This window comes from Poromitra crassiceps (assembly GCF_964638095.1).
Source record: "Poromitra crassiceps genome assembly, chromosome: 5".
NCBI classification, from domain to species: Eukaryota; Metazoa; Chordata; class Actinopteri; order Beryciformes; family Melamphaidae; genus Poromitra; species Poromitra crassiceps.
This window is the reverse complement of record NC_139642.1, coordinates 43,397,831-43,422,423: the sequence shown is the minus strand read 5'-3', so window position 1 is coordinate 43,422,423 and position 24,593 is coordinate 43,397,831. Positions and strand designations below refer to the sequence as shown.

Below are 24,593 nucleotides of genomic sequence, written 5' to 3'. Positions count from 1 at the left end.
ATGCACCAGCTATTCCAGATATTCTGTATTACATGAATCCAGTGGGAGCCGTATCAGCAAATACCTCGGTGTGACGCAACTCTCTGGGTAAACCTACTATGTGGTGTGGCGCCTGCACTCCACTTCTAAACTGGCTCCGGAATAGATGCAGCTGCTCAGCCTACATGGATGTTCCACAGAGATAGTCCAACTGAAATAATAGCCGGCCGGTCCACCATTGTGTTTTTGGATTAAAAAAAAAAAAAAAACAATAACAGAAATAACAAGGCAAGATAAGTAGAGTGAAGAGCAATAGAAATCTCCAGGGCAAATCTGAAGCACTGCAGGCTGGTAAGATGCTGGGAAGCGGGGAAACACAGCTGAAGAAACAAGGATCACAATCTAGCACCCTCACAGGTACCTGAGCAAACAACAGCGTTTACACAGCTGAAGGAGAGGAGAGGGCTCATCCCCAAACGCTTCAGGAAAGGAGAGGAAACAAGCCACTCCGCTCCAGTGACACCTTTACAAATCACTAAACACCAGAGGAGGGACAATGGACCAGAGTGGATAATCCATCCAAGGCCATGGCATGGTTGCTGGTGTGTGGGTGTGTGTGTGTGTGTGTGTGTGTGTGTGTGTGTGTGTGTGTGTGTGTGTGTGTGTGTGTGTGTGTGTGTGTGTGTGTGTGAGGAGGGGGTGGGGGGTCTCTAAGGAGATCTCACAGGCTGCTCATAAATTCCGCTCAAGGTCCAAGGGAGCGTGTGCAGTCAGCATGTCAGCACAGCAATATCTACCTCACTCACACACATGCACATGCACACGCACACAAAACCTTCAACACAACTTGGTGGAGCCATTTGAGAACTAAACAAAAAGGCCAACACTTGTGCTTCTTTACTGGCCTGGGCGAGAGAAGAATCCTGCTAGAGCTGGGAGAAATGGAGGAAGTCAATACGATAATAATAACAAGGATTGTTCGATATCAATATATATATATATATATATATATATATATATATATATATATATCACAATACAATTCACGTGTGCATAATGACAATCAAAGTGATGTTCAACCCATTGAACCGAAAGGTAAGGCTACGTGTGATCTCAAACAAAACTGACATTTTTCAATTCTATTCCTTAAAATGTTTCATATCTTGCCAGAGTTTTTCAATTAAATTTGCCTGTCATCGATCAGATCAGATATTAAAAATCACAAAATGATTCCACCGAAAGTCAATAAACGATAATCTCAAATTATTGCCCAGCTCTGAATCCTGCTAGCTTGGAAATCACCTAAACCCACCAAAGGAACCAGTTTGATGTTTTACTTGGAACTAGAAACGATCAAACACAATTAGGATTATCTATTCCATTTGGGACTCTGTGATTTCTCATGTTGACAAACTAACTTTAGAGAGAGAAGTCATGGATCATATAACAGGATTTATATATAGCCAGGGTCGTCTCTTTGTTTTTGTCTATCCGTCCTCTCTGTCCTCGTCTGACTTTTCAGCTACCGATCAAATATAATGTACAGGCCGCTGTGCACATTGGTGGTCTTACCCTAAAGGTGTATAAATTATATACAGCAGGGTAGGAAATTAGAGGCAGCTCGGGGCAAATTGCCTGTAAGAAATGTAAAATTGGAATTGGAAAATAAAGAGCTAACTTTTCTGTATTTTAACATTTTAACACAAAATGGCCAGCTAAGCATCCGTACCTGCACAACCCCCACCCTCTCCTCCTACTAACGTTATTTACATCAATGACTGACAGGCAGCGCAAACTAGCTGCCACCTAGTTCATTAGTCTTTTAATACGCAAAGCAGCTGCTGAGTCAGGGCTATAGAAACAGATGGAAATGAAATGGAAACAGTCGCTGACCCTGGGGCACGCAGCCTGTACCATAGGTGTTGATGAAAGCAGAGGAATCCTCAGCATGCTGCCCACAGTCTGGGCACAGAGTAGCCACCGTGAATTTAATTCTCTATTTAATCTGGGTGACTGACCAGGATAATTCATTGATTCAATCCATTAATCATCTCAGGAGAGACTTGACAGTATTGATCGGCACTCTTTTGTTCAGTTAAAGGAGGCTGCCTGAGCTGAGAATGCAATCATTGCAGAGGGCGATTGGTCTTTTTTAGCAAGACTGCAGCAGCACAGATTTAGTTGAGGACATAATAACCATTATTTCCCAACACAAAGCGAGCCAGTCCTGCCTCAAAATGGCTGAGCTGTTTCTTTTTCTGTCGCCAAAGCCATGGAAAGAAAACATTCTGTGATAACCACTTGTACGGCACACAATGGACGTCTTGTTAAAAAAATGTTTTGTCATGCCTGCCTCAGCAGCGAGCAGGGACACTTGTGTTTTACCCTCCCAGCAGCCAGGCTGTTTGCTGTGAAAAAAGGCTGCATTGTTATCCCGTGACACGTCTGACACTGCACGCATCAGACTGTCCAGCCAGGGACAATAACTGATAAGCCAGCGGGCAGGAAAGTGGGCCATCAGGTAAGGTGTAGGTGTGTGTGCGTGTGTGTGTGTGTGTGTGTGTGTGTGTGTGTGTGTGTGTGTGTCAAGTACTAGTGTGTCAAGTACTATTGGGGTCATTTGGATCTGCAGTATCGTCAACTCCAAATAAACAAAAGAATAACTATAAAAAGGAAATGGAAAACGGCAGTATGCACTGCAGGCGTGTCCAAATAAGACAGTAGATTCTGAAATAGTATGAATAAACATCACAGAAAGTCCTTGGCATACAGGCCTACAATAGGCATGCACACTAGGTTTGGTAGGTAGTGTATAGGTGAAGTCAGTGAGTCAGCTGACACATGGGAAGCTGGAGTTTGAATACAAGCTGAGGAATTCCTGTGTTTTGATTATAAAACATCTACATGATGGACAAAGCAGCTTTGGAGAGGAGGTAAAGCACGTGATCCTCTGCTCAGGTCCCTCTGCCTGTCTGTCCCAAAGGCCTGCCAGTTGTCTTTCATTTGATCTCTGCAGCAAACCCTGCTATGATTCTTCTTATAGCCCTTCCTGCCCCACAACTCGCACCGACACTCTGCAATCGATGCGCAAGAATGAACTGAAGAATAATCTGGGCTCATTAATATTTAACTAAGGCTAGATATTATATCAGCCTTCATGGCAAAACTCTAAACTAAACATAGGCTTCAGTTCATATTTTTTGCCGTAGATCCAGACATCATAACCTCAAAGCATCCGATCATACATTTTAGGATATGGGAATCTGGAGGAAATGGGAAAAGTAGGCTAGTCTATCAATAGGCTAAAATTGACACATTAAGTTAAATGAAACGATTGGCTGTTATTTGGGAATAAACAGATCTAAAGCAAAAAAAATAGCTCAGATTTAGAGTTGACAGAATAGGCCGACCAGATTTGCATGTGCTAAACGCACGCTCGTGTTTTGATACACGAGAGGAGTCGAGACAAAACCTCATAACAAAATCGCAGTAGAAGACAGAAACAAATCTGAAGTGTAGCGTCCATACCTCAATATAGCCGGCCAGCGCTGGAACCACAATGCCCAAAATAAGGACTGATATCGCTGGGACTGAACCCATCTTCCCAGAGCTCCGGTTGTGCTACTGTAAATAACTTGTATCCTGTGGGGGCTCGATCTGAAAGGAGACGTCCAGGGAAATAAAGACCGAGCCAACTCCCGGGATAATGTGACAATGTGTTCCGACGAGCGGGACACGTCCCGTCCTGCTCCGCTGGTTTTGTTGCCCGGGATCGACAGAAAATGTAGTTCGAGCTTGTGCGTCTTCTCTCCAAATGTGAAGTGTGGCTCTGGCGCGTCTACTCCGCTGTGCTCTGCCTCCCTCCCGCTTCGCTCCAATCCCAGCTCCTGCTCTGCTCTGCTCCGCACACACTGCGCCACCAGGCGACCGCTTCACTGCTGCCTTCACGGGCTCCTCGTAAACTCCTGTTTCCTAGATCCGAAGTCGTAAATACTCCATGGCATGCTTTTGGTAACTATTTTTGATGGGCGTTGTGTTGTTTTAGAATTCAATCGGGACAGGAAGAAAATGTGAATAATGTAGACAGAGTTGACGTTTATAGGCATGGCAAGGCATATGCTTAGGTCATTCAAAGTGTTTCAATTCACACGAATAAAAAATAAAAATAAATAAATAAATAAATAAATAAATAAATAAATAAATAAATAAATAAATAAATAAATAAATAAATAAATAAATAAATTAAAAAATATATATATATTCAATGTTTCCCAGCCCAAAAGTAAACCCTGTTCTACCAATTTTGTTTGTTCCAGCTCTATTTTTGCACACCTGAGCCAATTAAAGGCTTAATGTTGTTTGGTTGCAGTGGAAACAGACCTGAACATGGCAAGTATGAAAGTGTCCATTTGAGCCCTTTAATTGCTCAAGTGTGCAAGATAATTGAGCAAATGGACTGGATTGGGGAAACACTGCTGTTTTAACATTGCCTATCATCATCATAAATGGGAGCTATGGCTGTGTCTGTCTTTCTCTGTCTCTCTGTCTGTCCCACTGTGATGTCATAAATCCCACTGTGACATAATCAGTGATGTCATAAATCCCACTGTGACATCACCAGTGATGTGTGACATCATCAGTGATCAGTGATGTCATAAAAAAAGAAGTGGGAGTCTGGCTTCAGACCCCCGTCTTCAGCCATGGACAGCTGTATGTTTCCAGCTCCAGGACACGTGATCCAGCATCCGTGAAGTATGCCATCAAGGAGCAGCCAGGGCTCGGCCGCGTCCGAGCTGCGTATGCGAGCTACAGGGCCAGCTAGGCGGCTGCAGGGCGGCGAGGACATCACTGATGACATCACAACTGCCTGAGTGACATTACAGTTGGCAATCACAGTTGCTCTCGACTAACATCACTGATGACATCACAGTTGCTCGAATGACATCACTGATGACATCACAATTGCGTGATGTCATGATGTCATCGGTGATGTCACTTGAGCTTGTGATGTCATCAGTGATGTCACTCGAGCAATTATCGAGCAAAGTGGTGTGATGGCGGTGTCTGTGGCGGTGTCAGTCACGAATCGTGACAGCCACCTACCCACTTCCCCCATTTTAAATCCACATCGTATTTTCAAGTATAGGTGTCTTTGACCAGGCTGGGGCTGCTGGAAGGACACTTGATGTTGAGTTTACAATCTATGGGAGTGCAGACAATCCACATCATGAGCTAACAAAACATGTCCAACAATTCCACACTGTGTTCACAGACATCATCACCATCACCACCCCTGCAGGGTGGCAGAGCCAGTCGTAGACTAAGCACAAGTTGTCTGTAAGGACGTGCTAGCGTGAGCTCTGATGAAGCAGGCTATTTACTCACCCATAACAAACTTCAGCAATATCGCCTATAAACACTTATTTCAGAGCGTCATTATTATGAGTAAATTATGTTGCACTAAAATGTTTGTGTGTGTGTGTGTGTGTGTGTGTGTGAGAGAGAGAGAGAGAGAGAGAGAGAGAGAGCACAGCTGTCAATGTGCTCATATTGAAGAAACGAAGGATTTGTTGGAGTTAATTGGAAGTCGACTCCATCTTGTCCTCCTTGCTCTTCTTCTTTTTCTCAAGGGCATCAGCGAGACTGCAGCAAGCTACCTTTCTTCTTCTTCAAAAGATTATTGGTGTCCCTCTGCAGAACAGTCATCTTATTCATCATTATAAGCTTTTTCTCTTTGCCCTCTCTCCATCTTTCTCCAGGGTCTAATGGTTGTCACTTTTGGCCCTGAGGGAAGCGGTCCTCTCCTCCTGCCATTGGAGATGGAGGCAGCTCTCTGGGCCTCATGGGCTTGATCTAGATCTGTTCCTCTTCCTGGTCCTTGGCCCTTTCCTGGGCCTGTTGATGGACCTGGATGTGCATTTTCCTGCCATTTCATTTGGTTTCAATGTCCTATTCACTTCAGGCTTGTTTGTCACAGGTTTTTCATTTATTTTTGTGCAATTTCTTCTCATGGGCTGAGTGAGATGTTTTACAAACCCCATTTACAACAAACAAATGGCTTTCGTTTGTCTCGACTGCACAATTTGAATTATCATTTGCATGTGCAAATAAACTGAACTAACAAAGCTCGTTTCAAAGAGCAACTTTTCAATGTGTGCAGGGTGAGCATTCCATGTATAGTAGAATATGAGCGCCACCTGCTGGTCAGGAACAGTACAGCATATGTATTGGTTACTAGAGGAACTGCTCTATTTTGCTAAAAGTTGCTGCATTATTGTATTATTAAATCTTAATTTGTGCCAGTCAAATACTCTGATCCCTTTGATCACACACATCTAAAATAGCAAGGAGGAACCTGCAGACTGTAGCTGTCCTCAAATGTGACTGTCAGTTGAAATGGTCAGGAAAGGCCCAAGCACTAGCATAAGTAAAACAGAAATATTTATATTTCTGTCCCAACTGACATTTTTAGCTGCAACAAGGATGAAGGGAAGGGTTGTAATGACAAGACACTTCTTCAGACAATTATGAGGTATAATTCAATTGGACGACTTTGATGCCTCATTTTTTTCATTGGTCAAAAGTGAAATGGCTAAAATTGATCAAGTTAAAATAATTTTATAAACACAGCATGGTAAACATAATAATAACAATAAACGATTAAAGTACATTTTAAACTATTTATACGATTACACAATTGTATTGTAAGGAAACATATTTCTAAACCAACTTGCACTGCTTTTGTCACTGAGTAAATATCCACCAATCAGAAACCACGCTCCTGCGTGTTGCTAGGTAGATTATGTTAATATATGCAATGCAGCCATCTCTGCAGCTACCATTCTGAGGTAAGAACAACTTGTACGTTTTCCACAAAATGTATCAAAACCAGGGATTTCTTGTTGACCGCTCATATATCTCGACTCATAGGGAGCCTCTCTGTGGATATAAATTAAATGTACGAGACGGTTTGGCGCATTTCTGTTGATAGAAAATATGTTTTATTCTTTGGGTCTCTTCAGATGTGGTTGTTGTTGATAGTCCCACCCCAAAATGGAGACCGTTCTTCCTTGTTCCACGCTAGACTGAAGGGCTGGGCTCAACTAGAATGGGGGGACGGGTGGGTCTACCCAAATAATTCGGGGCTTTAACGCTTTAAAACCACTTTTGTTAAAATTGCAGAGTGTAGCCCACGCTACGGAGATCGAGAAGTAATGTTTATCTCCAAGGTCGGCCTTACATCGGGACTATACAGCAATAATGCTAATGTCGCGGTGCACTAAATGCCCGGGTTTCTGCGACGCTGCTTTTTGTGGTATGGTCCGGTTTGGGACCGAGAACCTGCGGGGTTAAAATAGGGGGGATAAAATGTATTATTGATTATACCATCTCGATATCTTAACGCGTTGGCACAGTTGCGATGTTTCAATGTGCGTGTTGTACAGACATGCGGTTGCATTTTGGCCTCATTTGCCCAGCGCCTCGGTGATCAAACGCTGGCGGCGTTTTTCCTCATACCCCCACAGAGTCGTCTGTTTGACCGCTCTGTGAGAACAACTGACACGCTGCTTTATTTTGGTCTGCCTGTCAACCGAGCCAAACCGTTATTCCGAACGTTATTCTATTCAGAAATCATAGCCCCAGTTGGCATGTGTTGCTGAATTCAGTATCTCAAGAGATAGCTATAGTGCATTATGTCGGCCAAATTAGCTCGTTTTCCTGTGTAAATGTTGCAGCCAAACCAAACAGATTTCCCCCACCACGCCTAACAGTAGCCTACGTTAGCCTATGATTTTGATAAAGCACATCATCATCCATTGTGATTGCAGCATCTAATTTTTTTTTAATTTTTTTATGAGTGTGATGATAGGCCCAGACTCAAAACATCTATCACCTAGCATCACTTATAGTATATGATTAAAATCCCAAACAAGCCATCCTATTTGCCTCGACATTGGTGTTATTATTATCATGTTGCATTATCATTACCCCAACACTCCCCATGTCAGATCCTCTTATCTGTGTGCATTGCAGGCTTGTGTCTCAGGAGAGGAGTGAGAGGTGACGTGGTGACAGGCCTGGCACCCTGCCTGCTGCCATGGAGACCAAGCAGGAAGTCTCTCCTGTGTGGAGTCAGGCTCCTAACAATGACGCAGGCAACGCCACACAGGTCCGCTCCCCTGTTTCACATCTGTTTGACTGCACTGATTATCTCCCTATGGCTACAGAAGATCCAATAATGATGGCAATTCATGTTCCTTTGCACCAGCCTTTCACTCACACGACGTACGCACTCACACACACTCTTCACTCGTGTGTGCACTTGCACACACACACACACACACACACACACACACACACACACACACACACACACACACTGTTTTGCCACCCAGCCATATACTTTATTTTTTCAAGAAGAGAATATCGACCAAAAAGACTTTTACTTACTGTAAATTAACTTTTCACAAAGGTAGCTACTGGAAGATCTTCTGGAGGCGAGTCATAAGGGAGTGTGATGACACCGTCGATGGGTCATTGATGTGTGTGCACACGTGTCCACTACTGCCTGATGTGAACCAAAGTGCCCTTCTGGGACATGTATTAAACTGATTGATTGATTGATTGATTGTGTTGCAGGTGCATTTCGAGGGCGGCACGGTGGCCCAGATAGTGTACAGTGGAGAGCAGGCGGACCAGGCACAGCAGCAGGTGGTGTATACTGCTGACGGGAGCTCCTACACCTCAGTGGAGTCTGCTGAACACACACTGGTCTACATACACCCTGCAGATGGCAGCCAGGTAGGACTGGCTCAGACATTTTTAGATGGTGTTTTAGGCATTTGGCTGACTTATCTTGGCTGACATTTTGGTTGGACCTTCCAAGACTAGCTTACAGTGATGAGCAGGCGGGGGGGGGGGGACATGTGGCTGTTGTGCTGGAAGTTGCCACATGTCCTTTATGGGACTGTCACTCTCACCCGCCTTCCTGACTACTCTGATGGTTATTACAAAGCTGCAGTATCACCAATTTTGGATGTATTTTTGTTTTATTTAAAGGTCCAAGTGTACTAAGCATGACCTTTGTCTTGACCATAAAGTTATGTATAAATGCCATCATGTGCATTTGGTCATGCCAGAGTTGCTCACAACATTGTAATCAGGGTGTGACTTATAAGAACACTGACAATTATTTTCAGTTATTACCGGTAGATCAAATAATAAAGATGGAAGAAACTAACTTCATGTTGTTGCCCACCCCCAAAACCCCTCTAGTAGGTTATGCCTTTTTCTAAACTCTTGCTGTGGCTGTTTTGGAATGTCTGTCTGACCCCAAACACCCCCCCCCCCCCCCCCCCCCGCCCCCATCCGTTAATTCAGCAATTTTATGACTAGGGTTCATTGAACTGAGGCATGATTTGACATTACAGTTTTTGACTATTGACTTGGAGAGATTTCTTCTGGCGAATAGAGGGATGACTTTGTGTAATTTGCAAAAAAGAAAAGAAAAAAAAAGTGTATGTATGTACAGTAAGTGGGTATATGTGTATGTATATGTCATGCATATGTGTATATATTATATACTTTGTTTATTTTGTTTGTACAACCGGATGTTATGGTTATGTTTATATATAATTTGGTGTCTTGTAATCCCATGTGGGATGGGCCAGAAATGGCATGACACAGAAATAAAAACTAACTAACTAACTAACTAACTGCACACTGATTGTAATAACTTGTTTTCTTTCAGGGGGTATTTTCTGATCAGCCCCAAGTGGCTTACATCCAGCAGGACGGAACAACCCAACAGGCATGTTTACCTGGCACAGTTGCATGTTTACCTGGCACACCTGGTTTTGACAGAATAGCAAAGCAGCTAAATGAATTAATTGAAATTAATTGTAATCTGCTTCCCAGGTCACCGTTCTGCTGCCCAGCGGACAGAACATGAACGCTGCCAATCTGCACGTGCTCAGTAATGTAGCAGATGGTCCTCAAGCCATCCTGGAGCCGGTTTCCCAGGTGATGATGGTGGTGTGATTGTTTGTGTACTGATATAGAGCAGTGATTCTCAACCCTTTTCATATCAAGGACCCCTCATTTCGTCCGCATTAGACCCATGGACCCCCATTTGATGACATATTCTGACATATTTGTGCTGTGTTGTGTTTGTCAGTGTCTGTATATCTGCTGCCTGTCTGTCTGTCAGCAGGATATCTCAAAACGTTTTGAACGGATGTGCACAAAACTTGGCATATAAGCAGGTCATGGGCCAACTTAGAACTGATGAACTTTCCACGCCCACTGGCCAAAAGGGGGCGTGGCAATGGCCGTGTTCAATCACAAAAAGGCGCCTAACTTCACGTAACATCATGAAACTCACCCCATTTACACCTGGTTTTTAAAGTTAAAGCATGCTATCTAGAGAAGGAAAAACTCATGCTAATGCAAGGTGTAAACGCATCGTGATCAGGATGTGATCAGATCTGCCTGACCACATCTGGAGGTAGTCTGGCTCACATTGTGTTCAGATCTCTTTCACCCCATTTACACCTGTTTTTTAGATGTGACCATTATCCAGATAACTTATCCGGATACATGTGTTTGTAGAAAGGTTGGTCATGGGCCAAGGATGAACTGATTAACTTTCCACACCCACTGGGCAAAAGGAGCCATGGTAATGGGGATAGCCAATCCTAAAAAGGTGCCTAAGTTCCAAACAGATTCACGTAACACCACGCCGTGGCGGAGGTATCCTGACCCTACTGTGTGTCCTCTAGTTGTGCCATGTGAACAGGACAAACCTCTGAGACCTTGTTGTATGAATAAAAATGAACAGAATAGTTAATTTGAATGAATAATTAACCCTTTGAAATGATCACACAGGAGGAGCTGTCTGTGTCCAACTCCCTCACCTCCATGGCGGACATCGCGGACCCCCCCAGCAGTCCTCTCCGGGCCACAGACTCCACAGACGACTCGGAGGAAGACGATGATGAAGACTCAGAGCTGGATGACTGGGAAGCTTGTCAGCCTCTCTTGTTCACACCTCACAACCTATGTGAGTGACATCCTCCAGACTCAACATGGCCATCTGTGGTCTGTCAGTAGTTGTCACAGATTTTAAGATCTCGTGTCATCTTCACAAACATGACGCTTTTTTCTGTATCTGCACTGTCGAAATGGACGGTTTGTTCACAACACTCACCTCAGTGACTTCTATTGTTCTACCAGTGCCATTGTTCTGATATATATATATATATACACAGACACACACACACACACACACACACATACACATAGTATACCTATGGTATACTGTACCTTCTCCCTTCTGTGGTTTCTCAGGGTGTGAGGAGTGTAATAACGCCAACCCCTCCGTGTGTCAGAAGCACGGGCCCCTGCACCCCATCCCCAACCGGCCGGTGGTGTCCAAGGCCCGGGCCAGCCTTCCTCTGGTCCTCTACATCGACCGCTTCATGGGAGGGGTTTTCTCCAAGAGGCGCATTCCCAAGCGCACACAGTTTGGGCCTGTGGAGGGGCCTCTGGTGCCACAGAGTGAACTACAGGACCACTACCTTCACCTGAAAGTAAATCAGTGCCCTGCATTACTCATTTCTCATTGATTGCCTTCTAGCTTTTGTAAAGAATACACCCATCATGACCCATCTTAGCTTGAATCACAAAGTGGAGAGGCAGTAGAGAAGAGCGTCCCATGATCCCTGCTAATTCAGATGCCATAGCTTAGCTTCACCCTATTATTTGGCCAAATTAAATTCTGGTGTTGATGGGTTCGGACCTATCTCCGCTCCGCTTGGAAGTGACAAATCAAAACGTGTCCGAAATTCAAAAGCGTCTCCTAAACGGCAACGAGCAAGTTTTCCACCCAGCAAAAGATGGAGGCACTAACGTTGGTACCCTTTGATGTAAAGTGATCACTTACTGGCAGGTTGGTAAACATGAGTATGCTGTGTGTGCAGTTTACTATGAATAAGGTTGACTATAAATAGGCTATGTTCTGCTGTCTGCATATGTGCCGTCTCTGTGTCCTTTTTCACGCGCCACCTGCCTCGAGAAAGTATGGCATCACGCACGCATGCATGAGTCATTGAAGTTGATTGATGCTGAAAAGCCTGCTAGTTCTCATACAAATTCTCAGTGTTCTAACAGTAATTAACCTTGATCTGTGTTTCAAACTATGCCATGTTGGGTCCTTGAATTTGAGGGAATTTGGGTCTGAAAAGTCCTTGAAATGTCCTTGAATTTGATGTTTAAGAAAGTGTGGGAACCCTGGATAAGACTTTATTAATCCCCTTGGCGAAATTTGGGGTAAACAACACATGAGGTCTGATCGCTAATTGCTTGCTCTCTGTCTTAGCTGTGCATGCTGGATGCAGACAAAGATGGAGATAAGTCTACTGACATGTGGGTGGACCTGTCTGATGAGGACAGCTGCAACTGGATGATGTTTGTGCGGCCCGCCCAGAACCATCTGGAGCAGAACCTGGTGGCCTATCAGTACGGCTCTGAGATATTCTACACCACCATCAAGAACATTCAGCCCAAGCAAGAGCTCAAGGTAGGGACTGTTTTGTGTCATCGTTTGTTTTGTTACAGTCATGGTGTGGTATGTTTTTCTATGGGTTTCGTGCACAGTTGGGTTCTCGTGCTCAATCTGGCACTGACCCACTTTCAGATGGTACTGGTGTGAACGTCATCATTACACTGGTGAAACACAAGCAACTTTAAAAACGACCCAGTACCTTCAACATACTATCTTCAGCATAGGGCTGGGCAATATATTGATATCGTGATATGAGACTAGATATCATCTTAGATTTTGGATATCGTAATATCGTGATATGGTATAAGTGTTGTGTCTGGTTTTAAAGGCTGCATTAAAGTGATGTAATTTTCTGAACTTACCAGACTGTTCTAGCTGTTCTTTTATTTGCCTTTACCCAATTAGTCATTATATCCAGTTCACATTACTGATGATTATGTATAAAAAAATCTCGTGTCAATATTTTGTGAAAGCACCAATAGTCATCCCAACAATATTGTCGCAATATTGATATTGAGGTATTCACACAAACATATCATATTTGATTTTGTCCATATTGCCCAGCCCTATTTCAGCATAGCATGCACAATGGTGCAATGCTTATTAGACTTTTCTTTGTGATCTGTATGCAGAGCACAGCATGTTCTGGTTGAAATTAGTCATGTTATTGTGGATCCCAGGAAGAATAGTTGTTACCTTGGACATAAAAATAATGGAGATCCAAATAAACAGTCATAGTGATTAGTGCTACCAATCATATTTCCACACAGGTGTGGTATGCCGCATCATATGCAGAGTTTGTCAATCAGAAGATTCATGATGTAACCGAAGAAGAGAGAAAAGGTGAGGCTCTGCACATCATGTTTACTTAACTTGATATCAATGGCATGGTCCATTCCCAGCTATTACAGTAGTAGTGATTATTATCATTGGTCCTCAACTTTTTGTTGTTTTGTCAGTGTTGCGGGAGCAAGAGAGGAACTGGCCTTGTTATGAGTGTAACCGACGCTTCGTGAGCTCCGAGCAACTACAGCAACATCTCAACATGCATGATGAAAAGTTGACCTCTGTCACCAGGTACATTTATGATCATAATCTCATTTCACACTGGCTTGGCGCTCCTGTCAACCACATTGAAAACAGTCGAGTTCAAATGACTCCCAACACCCTGTCCTCCCTCCTCATGTCCTCCCTCCTCAGATCCAAAGGCCGCGGTCGAGGAAGAGGCAGGAAGCGGTTTGGGACTGGAAGAAGACCTGGGCGCCCGCCGAAATTTATACGGTTGGATCCATCAGTAGATACTGCTGGGGACAAAACACCGGTATGGGAGACACTTGTGTTGTTCAGATCAGATCAGATCAGATCAACTTTATTGTCCCGGAGGGGAAATTTGTCTTGAGCTACAAAGTGCGTTACAGCATGTCAATCGGCAAAACATATACCAACAGGAGAAAGAGAAAAAAAAAAAAAAAAAAACTTGTTCCATATCCAGTGTGCATATTGGATTTACCATATTATAGATAAATAGTACAATAAGTAGAATATTTATTTGTTTATAACAATAACAATAATTAGCAAAGGCCCATAGAGTTGCAGAATCATAAGAATTGAGGTACAATTTTGAAGCACAGATAAGTGGTTAAATGTAAACGACCTGATCTTTTTTCACAGGAGATGTTGGGATTGATGGGGAAGCAGCCACTGGAGGAGCAAACAGAGGGAGTTCAGAATGGGCTGAGCGAGGTGGAGCTGGAGCCCGAGGCGGAGGTGGAGGCGGAGGAGGTGTCGGAGTCAGAGAGCCAGCTCATGGCCTCTGTGGCGGAACCGGTCCCTGAGCCCGTCACCCCGCCCTCCAGCACAGACCTCCCTGCTCCGCTGAAGGAGGACCCCACGCAGACAAGCCAATCAGACGTCCACCTCTCATCTCAAGACATGCGCCGTGCCAAGAGGATACGGGTAAAGCCCAATTTATGGATCGTCACTCGACAATTTTGAAACTATCTCTCGACAGATATGACGTCTTTAGCAACCTTTGCTCTCGCGTACCTGGGGAATGTTGTTATGTCGCGGACATGTCATATTTTGTCCCGCACTTTGATTGGCTGGAGAGAGAGTTCCGTCAGTGTAGTGGTGTCTGACAGACCCGGTCGAGCAGCTTCCTCTACACGGCCCGGTGTGGGCGGAGTCGAGCGATTTTCTGAAAAGATGTGATGTGGCGAGATACAGATACGAGGGCCCGTGGTTATCTTTTGCATTTAGGAGTCGGGCGAGATGTTTACAGTGATATGGACTCAGAGGAAGGTGACAATATTACAGCTATTAACAAACCGTTCCTCTTCGGATAGTGAAGCCAAGGGGAGGGACACTGCTACTGGGGGGAGGGGCCAGGTCCTGTTACCGTCGAGACGACTGAAACCTTACGCCAAAGTATAAATTAAAATTTTATTTTAATTCTGTTGAGAGACACTTATCAGAAATGTAGAACACCCTACCATAAATCTACCTTAAGACTGTAGGGGGCGCGGGCTCTGTTCTCACTGAAATGCAACCGTGTTTAAGAGGGCTTGTTATTTGGTGTCATAATGGCCAAGATTTGCTTGACAACAGTGTGTCTCTCTTCCTCAATGTGTGCTTGCCTCAAAGATGGATGTGCAGGTAGGTTGGGGCTGGAGGATGGCAGAAAACATGAGGTTTAAACGATTCCTTTTGTCATCTTCTATGGTGTAACTGTTTTTGTGACATTTGAGGACATGTCTCCTCCATAATTCATTGCATCTATCAGCCTCTCCCACAGTCTCCGCAGAAGGCTACTCGTGATCCATGTCAGGAACGCTGCTGTTGCGGCCATATGATTTCCACAAAGCAGAAAAAACAGACAGAATCATTTGGTCATAAAAATGGAATCAACTGTAAAACCTGGAATATTGCACAATTTTCCATAATTTGGCTGAGATTGATCAAAGTAAACCTAATTATTGTAGTAACCTAAATGATTTCATGATTGTAAAATACGCAGAGAGAAATTATTCTGTTTTCGATTGGGGTGTTTTGAGAGAGGGGTCGGTCTGGCGTGGGATCCTTACATCACCTCACAACTTGGTTTTCACTTTGAGAAATGTGTTGAAGAGGCTGTCTGAGAGCCAAGTCATTAAAAACACACACACACACACACACACACACACACACACACACACACACATATCTCTCAATCTTAAACCCTAAATGTAAATTTGCTGTGCTTTTTTGATAGTCGTTCCTCTCTCTCTCCTTCCCATCTCAGAATGCAGCGCTGCAGCACCTCTTCATCAGGAAGAGCTTCCGTCCTTTTAAATGCACCTACTGTGGCAAGGCGTTCCGGGACAAAGACAAGCTGGAGCAGCACCTACGGGTGCATGGCCACGAAGCCTACGGCTTCTCCTGCCACATCTGCAGCAAGAGCTTCCTGAGCGACGCGGCCCTGGAGGACCACCTGCTGCTGCACTCAGATAACCGCTCCTATTCTTGCCTCTTGTGCCCCGAAACCTTTGAAAGGCTGGACCTGCTCAAAGACCACGTAGGGGTGCATGCTGTGAACGGCTACTTCACCTGTCCCTCCTGCAAGAAGGCCTTCACCGACTTCATCCAGGTTAATAATAAATGTTAAAGAATATAAATAAATAAGTGATACAGTGAAGTGACGCTGTTAGGTAAAGCTGCAACGATGAATCAATAAATCGATTAGCTATTAAATTAATTGCTGGGTATTTTGATAATCGATTAATTTTGAGTAATTTTTTAAGAAAAGAAAAGTAAAAATTATATGATTCCAGCTTCTTAAATGTTAATATTTTCTGGTTTCTTTACACCTCTATGACAGTAAACTGAATATATTTGGGTTGTGTACAAAACAAGACATGAGGACGTCATCTTGGGCCTTAGGCAAACACTGATTGTCATTTTTCATCATTTATAATTATAAAGTCTATGATAAAATGAATAAATACAAAGTGAATTGACACATTGAGACAATTTTCAAACCCCAAAGTTGTCCCTTCTCCAGGTGAAGAAGCATATACGCTGCTTCCATTCGGAGAAGATCTTCCAGTGTCCAAACTGTGAAAAGGCTTTCTGCCGGCCCGACAAGCTGCGTCTGCACATGTTACGCCACTCCGACCGCAAGGACTTCCTGTGCTCCACGTGCGGCAAACAGTTCAAGGTAACATAAAGAAAGCAGTTAATGTCTCTATAGGAGAAGTGCACTATGTGTGTGTGTCTAAGAGTTCTTGAATAATACTTCCTTTTCCTGTGACCTTAAGAGGAAAGATAAGCTGCGGGAGCACATGCAGCGCATGCACAATCCTGACAGAGAGGCCAAGAAGGCTGACCGCATCCACCGCTCCAAAGCCCTCAAACTGAAGCTGCCAACCACCGACTTCGAGAGCTTCATGTTCAAATGCAGAGTCTGCATGATGGGCTTCAGACGCAGAGGAATGCTGGTGAGCACCAACTTCTATTTATTTATTTATCTATCTGTTTATCTGTTTGTTTATTTATTTATTTTTGCATGTGCATTTCAATATGCTGGTTTAATTATGTTTCTGGATGCAGGTTAATCATTTGTCCAAGCGTCACCCAGAGATGCGCATTGATGACGTGCCTGAGCTCACCCTGCCAATCATCAAGCCCAACAGAGACTACTTCTGCCAGTATTGTGACAAGGTGGGTTTGTTTCCCCAAGCGCTCGTGTCAACACTGACTTCTGGACAAGATGTCCATTTGTCTTGGTCCTAAACACCTGAAAGACGCCCACACAGCATCAAAAACTTTAGAGTATTAGTGTCTTATACAAGATATTCCAGTTGATTGCAGTGCAGCACTTCAGACTTGAGTCAAGTGTGCAAACTCTCACTTCACGTTCAACTGTCTCTCTGTGCAGGTGTATAAGAGTGCCAGTAAAAGGAAAGCCCACATACTGAAGAACCACCCTGGGGCGGAGTTGCCCCCCAGCATCCGTAAGTTGCGTCCAGCAGCTCCCGGAGAGCCGGACCCCATGCTGAGCACACACACACAGCTGACGGGCACCATCGCCACGGCACCGGTCTGCTGCCCACACTGTGCCAAGCAGTACAGCAGCAAGGTGAGTCAAAGCAACGCAGCAGAGCGTCTCATACAGAGATGACTCGGTGTGTGTGTGTGTGTGTGTGTGTGTGCGTGTGTGCGTGCATGTGGGCATACGTCTACATTTAACTGAGCATGAATAATCTTGAGGTAGGCTCAATAAAGAGCTGTGTGAAACGAGAGGATGTCATGTTGGCCCAGCAAGTCGCTGGAGCCATTTATTTTCTAACCTCTATCATAACTAGAGGAATGCCATCCCTGTGTGACTGGACATTTAGTCAGGATGCAGCCTCTCCTCTCTCTCCCCAGAGGGTTTTCACTTCAATTGGATGAACTGCTCACCTGTGGGCTCCTCCATTCTGGCGCTCTCCATGGTGCTGAATCTGTCTTGAGAGTAGTTTTTGTTATTTTTGCCCATTTAGTCATCCCTACTTACCTAGTCTCTCCCCAGACTCAAATATTACGTTGAATCGCTGTGCTCCGCATACTACATAAATGAGTCTGTGCCACTTCACAGCCACAGCTGCTGTTTTGAGGGTGGGTCTAGGGGTTTGAAATTGAATGAGTGACAGGTCGTAGCACCAATGAGAGAGTGGTTAGATGGGTGGTCTCAGGGTGGGAGGGCCTCCCTGATCGCTAAAGTCGTTACTGATTGGTGAGTGGTGAAGCCGCCACTCACCAATCACTGGCCAGGGTCCGTCATGTGTTCGGTGAGAGGAGTGTCCCAGACCCAGAGAGAGATCTGCAGCATGCAGTAACGTAGTGTATCAGCGTAACACTTCCTGAAAGATTCAGTGCGATCGCAGGTAAAATGGCATAGCTTTGGCCGAACACCATTTAAATCAGGAGAGACTAGTGAATGAATAAAATAAATGTTTAATACAATAAAATAATATTTTTACATTGACAGAATAGTGAGAATTAAGTCTTGACAAGAAGGTATTTGGTGCAGGAGATATTGAGAACGAGGGGCGCCAGCCCTGAGCAGCCGCAAGATAAATCCCCCCGTGCAGCCTAGACACTGGTGGGGGTTGTGCTCAAATAACGGTTAACTAAATAAAAAATAAAATAAATCTTGTTTCTCAGACTAAGATGGTGCAGCACATCAGGAAGAAGCATCCAGAATACGCCCAGCTGGCCAACACCATCCATACCCCACTGACCACAGCTGTTATCAGCAGCGCTCCTGCCGTCATCAGCACAGATGGAGCCACGGCGGAGGCTGTAGTGGTAAGAATACTCCAAACATCACTACTCAAACTTCAATTATAGGTTAAAGAAATAATGATATAGAAAGAAAAAAAGACAGTTCAAATGTGTCTCCTACAGAGAAAAGACAGTATATTTTGCCAGAGGTTCATGAGTTTATTTCTCCACAGAGCACTGACCTGCTGACCCAGGCCATGACGGAGCTGTCCCAGACCCTGACCACAGACTACCGGACAGCCCAGGGAGACTACCAGAGGATCCAGTACATCCCCGTGTCCCAGGCAGCAGGTGGCTTGTCCCAGCCGCAACACATTCAGCTCCAGGTCGTCCAGGTGGCTCCGGTGAGATCCAGACTCTGACACACAGCTAATCAGTTGGACTTTTTGCTTTTTATCTACGACCAGCAGCTCTATAACTCACTCTGTCGGTTGGTCCACACAAAGTTCACCACCCTTTAGCAGGCACAGTTTTCAACTTAGGAGGCTGAAATTTGGCATGGAGGTGTGTGTGTGGGGGAGAAGGGAGGCGGGGGAGGTGCGTGTGTGTGTGCGTGCGTGTGTGTGTGTGTGTGTGTGTGTGTGTGTGTTTTGTGTTCATTACAATTGGCTAAAATGGGGGTGGTGGGGATTTCCAAATACAGGGTGGCAGAGGCAGAGTAGGGTGGGCTGCCACTGCTATCCTGCATTTTTTTGTTGCAGCTATTGCACACAAAAAAAAGTTCCCGTTCTCATTCCCCAAACAGATTTTCCCGGCTGTGTGGATGATGACAGTCTTTGGAAAAATGTCTGAGGCATTAGTTGAAAAAATGAAAAAGCCTTTTGACTTTGTTTCTATTGCTGTGTTTCCATTACAGTTTTTCACAAAATAATTGCGATATTTTACAATTTTGACAAAGTATAATTGCGACTTGCAGGCATTTCCATTGATGTTGAGTTTGAAGTCCCGTCTCGCAAGATCTCGTAAAATCTCTTCTCGCGAGACTCCACTTTAAGGAAGATGGAGTCCAGAGCCTACTCCGTAACCTCCTTGGTGTTGGCACTGTGATTTTGGTTGCTGCTGCTGCTGCCGTGACTATTTTAAACGGAAGACGAAGGCAGCTCGGACAAAACATCGAAAAAAACAAATCATCGATCCATGTTCCATTTTCATCCAGTAGATGGTGCCAGTGACCAGAATATTAGGCTACCCCTGACCAAAATATTACCCACAATCCCATGCGCCCACATTTTACAACATAAATCTCCCATTAATCCTCATAACAGCATTTAAACGTGTAATAATGGATATATGAGTCGGTAAAACAGTTTTTGTAATTGTTTTATTTTATTTTATTTGGTGAATGAATAACACCATGTTACAAACAAAGACCCACCAGGCTTAGTATAAATAAGTTTCCATATGATTGCCTTATTAAGTTCAACTGACTGACCCCTTGCGGCTGGATGGATAGACGCAAGTTGGTCAACAGTACAGTCCCCTCCCCTACGTCATGTATGTGCAAATGTGGAAAATGTGTTTCCATTACACTTTTGCGATATACTGCTATATCGACACGTCTGATTTTTTTTTACAAATTTTCGTGTTTCCATTGCCCGATTTTTATTGCGATATTTCGATTTTGCGCATTTCTGAGGGTAATGACAGCTAACCGCTAATGAGCCTTCATCAAGGTGTGTAGATGTAGGTTGACGGTATTTGGCTTAGTGTGATTTTTAAGAACTGATAGATTTGTCTTCTCTTTGTGTGCTCCACAGGCTTCCCCACATTCCCAGCACTCTACGGTGGATGTGAGCCAGCTGCATGACCCCCATGGCTACAGCCAGCACATCCAGGTGCAGCACATCCAGGTCACTGAGCCCACAGGCTCCGCCCAGGGAGCCGGCCAGGTAAAACCTCATTACGTCTGCATGGAGGTTAAGCTGAGCAACCTGTAACACACATCAATATCATGCAAGGGTGCAAGTAACTACTGTAATTAATTACATTTACTCACTGTACTGTAATTGAGTAGCTTTTTGTGTTTGTGTTTTTGCTGAAGAATTGTACTCGTCAATAACTCAAATCCAATTGTGGAGCTGTTCACTTTTTGTTCAGTGAGCAAAGTTAAGTTGGCTTTACTTTACCTTTTTTTTTTTACAATTAAAAGATTCTAGTTTGAACTCTGTCCTCTCATCCTTCTAGAACCACATGGAAAAGATCACAGCTTACAACTCTTTTCTAAAAACTAAATTGGTACATTTTAAATTAAGTAGATTTTTACACCAATACTTTTATCCCTGCTATCAGCTTAGTACTTGAGTAAGACATTCTAGTACTCGTTCCACCACTTGTATCATGCTATATCCAAAGAAAGCATGTGCTACTCTGTTGTATTGACCTGCCAGCCTCTCCTATCCTCTCCTCTCCTCTCCTCCAGGTCACAGGTCAGCCTCTAAGCCCCACCTCCCAGCAGGTGAGCCAGGAGCTGAGCCCCGCCCAGCTGACCCCAGTGAGCAGTGGCGCCCAGCAGCAGGGCACCGTGCAGCATGCCTACATCCCCAGCAACTGGAACTACCGAGGCTACCGTGAGTCTATACCATCTCATCCCTCACCAGGCTGATGCCAATATTATTTCTCATGTTCTTGCCTGACTGTTAGTGTTGACCTTTTTATCCTTTGATTCCTCCAGCATCTGAGATCCAGATGATGGCCCTCCCCCACACTCAGTATGTGATCGCTGAGGCCAGCACGCCTGTGTCAGGAGTCAACAGCAGCCAAGTGAAAACAGTGAGTGACTGCTGAGCGAATACTGATTCACAAAGATAAAAAAACTACTACAAACTACTACTACTACTATTACAAACAGCTGTGGTTTAGAAAATCACTGTGTTGTGCCTCGCCGAAGCAGATTCATGCCCCGCCTCCCCAATATCCTAATTGGTAATGTTCACACTACAGCTGGAAGTGTCCCAGTTCTGATATTATTGTTTTTCCCCTCACATATCCTGACAAAGATCTGATACCTATCAGACAGCATGAATATCATCACATCTGGACCATATGGACATGTGGTCCAAAATTACCGGTAGATCCTGAGGCATACGATCTACATGTGACTTGTATTTGAACACTTATATCAGAATTTGCCAATGTTCCCATGACGATAACTACATCTTAGCTCATTCCCCTGAGACAGCTGTCATCATTTTTGTACCTACAGCAGCTTGACTGAGCCAACGTTAGCATTTGGGGAGACGCCTCAACTCAGGCACATATCCTAACTGAAATGTGTTTTTGTTTTAATCAATTGGGAACTAAATAAGTATTGCATATTGGTGTCATCTCATGTTATCTACAGTACTATAGCTCTAGATGTGACCTAGATCGATGTTCTGATATTGTTGCTCTGCATGTCTTTTCGACATCACTATCAGTTCATATTCATTTTGGATACGAGTTGCAAAATGTGTTTTCTTGGGAGGTTTTCCACTGTCTTCACTGCTGGGTAGGCTAGTCTAGGTAGAATAGGTAAGCCTGTTTGTCTTTTCAATATGCTATTTTGTGTCTTGTTCCCTCGTGTTTTATTTTGGTTTCATGCTGTATTGCCTCCCTTTGTTTTGTGATTGTTGATTAGTTAGATAGATATATGGTACGTATGCTTGTCCTAACATCCCTCTTGTGTTGCTTCCCTGCTGCAGACGCACTATGTCATCTCCGAGGGTCAGCCGGAGCTGGAGGCCAAACAGGTGACTGTTCCTCAGAGCACAGGCCAGGGCCACGACGAACAGCTGGAGCAGCAGCCCACCAATCAGCAGGCCACCACGCAGTACATCATCACCACAACCACCAATGGCAGCGGCACAAGCGAAGTTCACATCACCAAACCCTGACGTCTGACCTCTGCAGCAGTTAAACCTTCGAGCCCCGCACTGTCCCGCGGACTCACCCTGCATGCAGTCGCTAGCAGCTTGTATGCACATGAATGAACAAACACACACACACTCACATGCACATGAAGGCAAGACGTGTGTACATACAGATGATACAGGGGGAACAGATGACCAGCACAGTTTTATGTGTCTGTTCAATAAGTGATAAAATGTTGAATGAGTTGCTTGCAAGCTGCCAGAACCTTCTGAGGAAAAGTATAATTTAGTAGGCAGCGGATTGTGAAGTTTTGATTTAAAAACTAAAAGCAAAAACATAAACTCAACTAAAAAGACGACTTGTTTTAAATAACATAATGCTGGAAAGTATTGAAATTTTCTGGAAAAATTCCACTAAAAAGGCGCACAATTCCCAGTACAGTAGCAGTTACAGGCTTTCCACGCAGGCTGGGAAAGATTTAAAAAGTATAATTTCCATAAAGGATCATTTTTGGGGATTTACAAAAATAAATCTGGAAAATTTACAAAAGTTTTGGTGTTCAATCTTCATACACTTGAGTCATTTCTTAAATTATATTTGTAGGCGAAGAATAATTCTCAGCTATAGATGTGGCCTTAGACTCAGAAACTATGGTCTGTAAAAAAAACAAGGATGAAAATAGAAATGGAAAATGTGAAGGAATCCTTCAGTTACCCCTCCACAACTGAGATACGTATTTATGTTTTTGCCCAATACCGGGTCAACAACACATTATCTAATGTATTGTACTTTATTGTAATGTAGCTGTCATGTGATGTCATGTTTCTTCAGCTACAGTGAAAAAATGTTTTACACATTTTGTTTTCAGGCATTTGTTCACATACTGGATTGCTGGATCCTCCTGATTTCCCAAAATTCTGAATGATTTCTGTTAGACTGCTGTTGTCACAGCCACATTCAAACAGCTGGAATACGGTGGCAACATGTGGCAAATTTCACTTTTAATCAGTTTCTTCCCACAGATTTCTGGGGTGGTCTATGTAGAGGACACGGCTGGGGTGGTCTATGTAGAGGATACGGCTGGGGTGGTCTATGTAGAGGATACGGCTGGGGTGGTCTATGTAGAGGATACGGCTGGGGTGGTCTATGTAGAGGATACGGCTGGGGTGGTGTATGTAGAGCAGTGGTTCTCAAATGGGGGTCCGGGGACCCCCAGGGGTCCTTGAGGGGGTTCCAGAGGGTCCCCAGCCAAAAGGGGGGTAATTTATTTCCGCTATAATTCCATTCATAAGTAACACTGACTATTTTGGTCATGGGTTTTATACACTTCATGTAATAAAACATCTAAAAGCATCAATCTTATTATCATATGGGGGACCATGGGACAAAATCCTATCAAATGGGGGTCGATGGTCTAATTTCTGTCAGTTTAGGGGTCCCTCATGTGAAAAGATTTGAGAACCACTGATGTAGAGGATACGGCTGGGGTGGTCTATGTGGATACGGCTGGGGTGGTGTATGTAGAGGAGAAGGCTGGGGTGGTCTATGTAGAGGATACGGCTGGGCTGGTCTATGTAGAGGAGAAGGCTGGGGTGGTCTATGTAGAGGAGAAGGCTGGGGTGGTCACACATTTCCTTTGGTTTTACAACGATTACACAGATTTCTCATGAATACAGTTGACCTGAAACTAGTGGATTATCTTTTGTTTGGGCAAATCAGAAAGTCTTATAGACTAATTTTCTTAACTTATGGAATGGCGTCATAAAACTATACTTCAAAAGGATAACATACGTTTTCAGTAACATTTTTAGTTTTACAGTTGTGATCTTCCTCTTAACAAGACACCTGTCAAACTGGGGGGAGGGGGGAACACACATGTTTTGTTTGTTTTAGTTTG

The 24,593-nt window shown here is 44.1% G+C and overlaps 2 protein-coding genes across 3 annotated transcripts in view; one reads left to right on the top strand and one right to left on the bottom strand.

Moving 5' to 3' along the window:
* aplp2 (amyloid beta (A4) precursor-like protein 2) overlaps nt 1–3,857 on the bottom strand; it is a 91,188-nt gene extending 87,331 nt beyond the window's left edge. For both annotated transcript variants that reach the window (XM_083637648.1, XM_083637649.1), the window contains exon 1: nt 3,508–3,857. In XM_083637648.1, coding sequence (XP_083493774.1) covers nt 3,508–3,579 — 72 coding nt within the window. In that variant the 5' untranslated portion in view covers nt 3,580–3,857. The remainder of the gene's footprint in view (nt 1–3,507) is intronic.
* Nucleotides 3,858–9,907: 6,050 nt separating this feature from the next.
* Nucleotides 9,908–23,602, top strand: prdm10 (PR domain containing 10). Its single transcript, XM_083637390.1, has 19 exons — nt 9,908–10,002; nt 10,867–11,041; nt 11,329–11,570; nt 12,359–12,559; nt 13,315–13,387; nt 13,504–13,621; nt 13,745–13,865; nt 14,216–14,500; nt 15,825–16,169; nt 16,584–16,739; nt 16,840–17,019; nt 17,132–17,242; nt 17,460–17,660; nt 18,728–18,871; nt 19,021–19,191; nt 20,605–20,736; nt 21,267–21,414; nt 21,519–21,616; nt 22,528–23,602. The coding sequence occupies exons 1-19, from the start codon at nt 9,928–9,930 to the stop codon at nt 22,717–22,719; spliced, it is 3,168 nt and encodes a 1,055-aa protein (XP_083493516.1). The 5' UTR covers nt 9,908–9,927; the 3' UTR covers nt 22,720–23,602.
* Nucleotides 23,603–24,593: the final 991 nt, after the last annotated feature.

Bases quoted from the DNA above. Each gene is read 5' to 3' on its own strand.
- prdm10 (XM_083637390.1), top strand. From the start codon at position 9,928: ATGAACGCTGCCAATCTGCACGTGCTCAGTAATGTAGCAGATGGTCCT. The intron at 18,872-19,020 runs GTAAGAATACTC...ATTTCTCCACAG, and splicing joins CCACGGCGGAGGCTGTAGTG to AGCACTGACCTGCTGACCCA. The intron at 21,617-22,527 runs GTGAGTGACTGC...TCCCTGCTGCAG, and splicing joins ACAGCAGCCAAGTGAAAACA to ACGCACTATGTCATCTCCGA.